Below are 3,961 nucleotides of genomic sequence, written 5' to 3' on the forward strand. Positions count from 1 at the left end.
GATATTGAGCACCAATTGCATTGTTTTTATCCGGTTTCCTCTTTCTCAATTTCATTATTTGAAATTTTTATAAATTAAGTTAGGGTTTCCTCGTCTTCTCCTCGCATCAGTCTCCACTTATGTTGCATTTGGGTCTCGGTAATCTGTTTACGACGTCGTTTTACGATTCTCCTTGGCTGCGCAGCCATGTACAGGCATAGAGGGTAAGTTAAACGAGCCTTGTTTGCTTTTATTGTCCTGGTGCCGGGTCATTTTGAGTTGATTAATGCTCATTATGTTGTTTTTTGGAAGTCGGAATTTGAATCTGTGGTATTTTGGTTTTTAAGCCTTTTTCGTGTGTTCGTTTTATACATGTTAATTGGACGGGATATTGATTTCTTGAATATGGGGAATTTTCAGGATTTTTCGTGTATTTTGTTTTGTTTGGTTTGCGTAAACACTTGGGCTTAAGACTTGATCGATTCAGGGAGATGCTTTTGTAAATTGATTATTTAGTCTGTCGTAGAAATTAGGCATTTCAAGTACACGCAATTACTTGGTGTGAATCTGTTCCAAGGAAATTATATTAGAAGTGGTCATGTTTGTCTGTGTTGTTCGTGGGACCTCAAGTAGGGTTGTCAATTCTGGAATCACAATTTTGAATTGTGGTAATCATAGCTTGTCCTCCATATTTACCTCGTATCTTTCTATATGAAATTTGTTTATTTTTAAAGAAATTTGAAATTGCCAGGTGTAAATTTCTTTTTCTGATTGAATCATGGAATATTTATATTTTTCCTACTATTTGCCTTCCGTTTCATTGTCCTCTGGGATTGAGTGAACTAATTAGGATATTTTGTGAGGGAAATGGAACAATTTTTGTTTATTACTGGGGTAACCTCAGGGTGAAGTTATCCTTTCTTATTGGATGAGACTGGTTGGTTGTCATTTTTCAAAAGCTTTGGCAGATGATCTGAACCCCCTTTGCATTGTAAGCTCATTATCTAGACTTTAAACTATATCGATATCCAGTGGATCTTGATTCAGCAACCGAACAATTATTTAAATTAGTGGCTCGATGTTGATACAAAATTAGGTCTGCTTATTGTTTAGGACTTCAGCTTGATTCAAAGTACTAAACAATATAGATAGCATGTCTGCCTTGGGACGTCCTGTAAACTGGAAATGACAGCTATTCTAAGAAAACATATTGTGTATTTGTTAGTTATTTCAATATTTATTTATTGGTAATAAGGGTTTCAAATATGACAAATGCATTTTGATGTATATTGACATGCGTCATGCTTATCTGGATTTCTTAGAACCATTTTTGAATAGCAATTCCCAGATTGACCTAGAGAAAATTGATGAGTGAAGCACCAAGTCATGCAGCTGTTACTCTTGGTAAAGATGAGAAATCATCTGGATGTTTTATGTTATATATATGTGTGTGTGTGTGTATTGTTTTGGCCTTTATTAAAATTATGTATGATTTAATCTGTCATCGAGTTCATGAGATATGGTTAAAATGCTTCAGATATAATTAGTAAAACTAGATTATAGGAGAAAAAATGGGTTGGGATTGGCTTTATTAACAAGGTTGAGCGGGGGGATTTTCCCTTCCTCGGGTATGAATAATTGAAGGGCAATGTTTGGGAGCGGGGGGGTTTCGGACGGGTACGAGATCGGATCAAAGAGACCAAGAATGATGGAATCAAATCCCTACTTCGCAGTGAGAAGCAGTTCAAACAGCCATCAAAGATATGGCTTTGGCAGCAGATTCCAGCCGGCTTCCTTTCCAGTTGTTCGTTTAAGGGGTCTTCCCTTCAATTGCACAGATGTTGACATTTTCAAGTTCTTTGCTGGAATGGACATCGTGGACGTCTTCTTGGTGAATAAGGATGGGAGATTCTCTGGAGAATCGTTTGTCGTCTTTGCTGGGAATATGCAGGCTGAACTTGCTCTTCAGAGAGATCGACAGAACATGGGAAGGAGATATGTGGAAGTGTTTCGTTGCAAAAAGCAGGAATATTACAATGCCATAGCCGCTGAGGTGAGTGAAGGAGCTTATGACGGGGTTGATAATTGTGGATCCTCACCTCCAGTTCGACGTAAGAGATCTCCAGATAAAGATAACATGGAATACACAGAGATCTTGAAGATGCGTGGGCTACCTTACTCTGTAAAAAAATCAGAAATCGTGAATTTTTTCGAAGAGTTCCATGTCACCGAGGATAAGATTCAGATCGGGTGCCGGTCTGATGGGAAAGCTACTGGAGAAGCTTATGTTGAGTTTGCTTCTGCTGAAGAGGCTAAGAAAGCCATGTGTAAGGACAAGATGCTGATCGGATCTCGGTATGTGGAACTCTTTCCTTCGACATCAGACGATGCTAGAAGATCTGCGTCAAGATCACGCTAGTGAGCAGAAGTGTGTTGTTCCTACCGGTTCTTGAAAGAAGTTGGTTTGCAATTTTAAATCTTTCCCATGTGATGCTATCTGAGTAAACATTATGTTAATCTAATTTCTTTATTTTTGTTTCCATGGCTGGAGGATTTGGGTTTGAGATATGAACTTTTACTTTGTCCTACTTTATGTTGTGAGATATATTACCCAAGTAAGTAATGCATCATTAAATGCAAGGGCTATTCATTTACATGGATATTGAAAAAAGTACCCGTCTTCTCCCGCCAAACAATCATACCTTTGACCAAAATCTATCTGTTGATTTTTTTTTTGAGTTCAATATAGACACCAAGTAGTTCAAATACGTGGGGATTTGATCTGCGATGAGATGATATTCCTATTGATAATTTCACTAACCCGTGTTTGTGATCGCAATTGAACTGGTGTTATCACAAAATATCAGTGATTCTTCAGCAATAACTATAATCTTTCATATGTTGAATTCAGAGCAATTGGGCACAACAACTTCCAGCATCTAAGTATTCAGCTTCAGTTGTGCAAGTCGCGATGGATGTTTGCTTTTTTCTAAATCATGAGATCAGTATGTCCTAGAAACTGACATGATCCACTTGTATTTTTGGGATTTAGCTTACATTATGCATAATATGCATCTGAATATCCAACTAAATTAAAAGTAGATTCTTTAGTATATCATAAACCCATATTTTATGTGCTTTTGAGATACTTCAGTTTGGCAACTAAGTCATTTCTTGTTTATCTATGGTCAAAGTGTTGCATGATAGCGATTATGATTTAGATTCTGTTCATGTTATGTTATGTGCTGTCATGTGATCCATCTCTTGGTTCATGTGGGTCAGAATGCTGCATGTTGGGAGTATGTGAGCCACCTCTTGTTTTCCTATGGTCAAAGTATTGTATGATAGAGATTCTTATCTGGATTATATTATTTCGTTCTTCTTGAATTCTAACATCTTATCTGCATGTGTATTTATTATTTGTTATTTTAAAATATTTTATCGTTATCCTTGAGATTATTTTAGTGTTGGATGCTGGATTGTACTAAATAATTTATCTTTAGGTAATGATCCAAATAATGAGGATGAATGCATAGAATATGTGGGAATATTGTCAAGGAAAAAGACAATTTGAGACGTCAATTTGTAGGGCTTGAAAATGTGATTATTTTCTTTTGTAAGTTTCAATTAATGATATCGGGTACTTAGTGTTGAAAAATATATTTAAAATGTGTGTATTGAATATTTGAATGTTGAATATTTGAATGTTGAAAATAAGAGTTGTAAATATTGAAAATTAGTGTGTGATGATGTAGGTAATGATGTATTTTATTTTTGGATTATTTGTAAAGATTTTCTATAAATAGATCTCTCATTTGTGAAGAAAATCACAATTGAGTAGAGAGAAAAATATTATAAAGTGTGTAGTTTGGTAAATTTTGAGAGTTTGAGATTTTTACTTTTTACCATAAATTTTTACTTTTTCACAACACGTTATCAGCACGAAACTCTAAAAGTCCTCCATCCTTTTCCAAGCTCCAAA

The 3,961-nt window shown here is 35.6% G+C and overlaps 1 protein-coding gene across 2 annotated transcripts; it reads left to right on the plus strand.

Moving 5' to 3' along the window:
• Positions 1-2,619, plus strand: LOC142549512 (uncharacterized). 2 transcript variants are annotated; one of them, XM_075658490.1, is made up of 2 exons: positions 1-203; positions 1,624-2,619. In XM_075658490.1, exons 1-2 carry the CDS (start codon positions 187-189, stop codon positions 2,396-2,398), a joined length of 792 nt encoding a protein of 263 aa, XP_075514605.1. In that variant the 5' UTR covers positions 1-186; the 3' UTR covers positions 2,399-2,619. The 2 variants fall into 2 exon arrangements, with proteins under 2 accessions (XP_075514605.1, XP_075514606.1); XM_075658491.1 differs by having other exon boundaries at positions 5-203; positions 1,713-2,619.
• The last annotated feature ends 1,342 nt before the right edge of the window (positions 2,620-3,961 follow it).

This window comes from Primulina tabacum, chromosome 6, assembly GCF_025594145.1.
Source record: "Primulina tabacum isolate GXHZ01 chromosome 6, ASM2559414v2, whole genome shotgun sequence".
Taxonomy (NCBI): domain Eukaryota; kingdom Viridiplantae; phylum Streptophyta; class Magnoliopsida; order Lamiales; family Gesneriaceae; genus Primulina; species Primulina tabacum.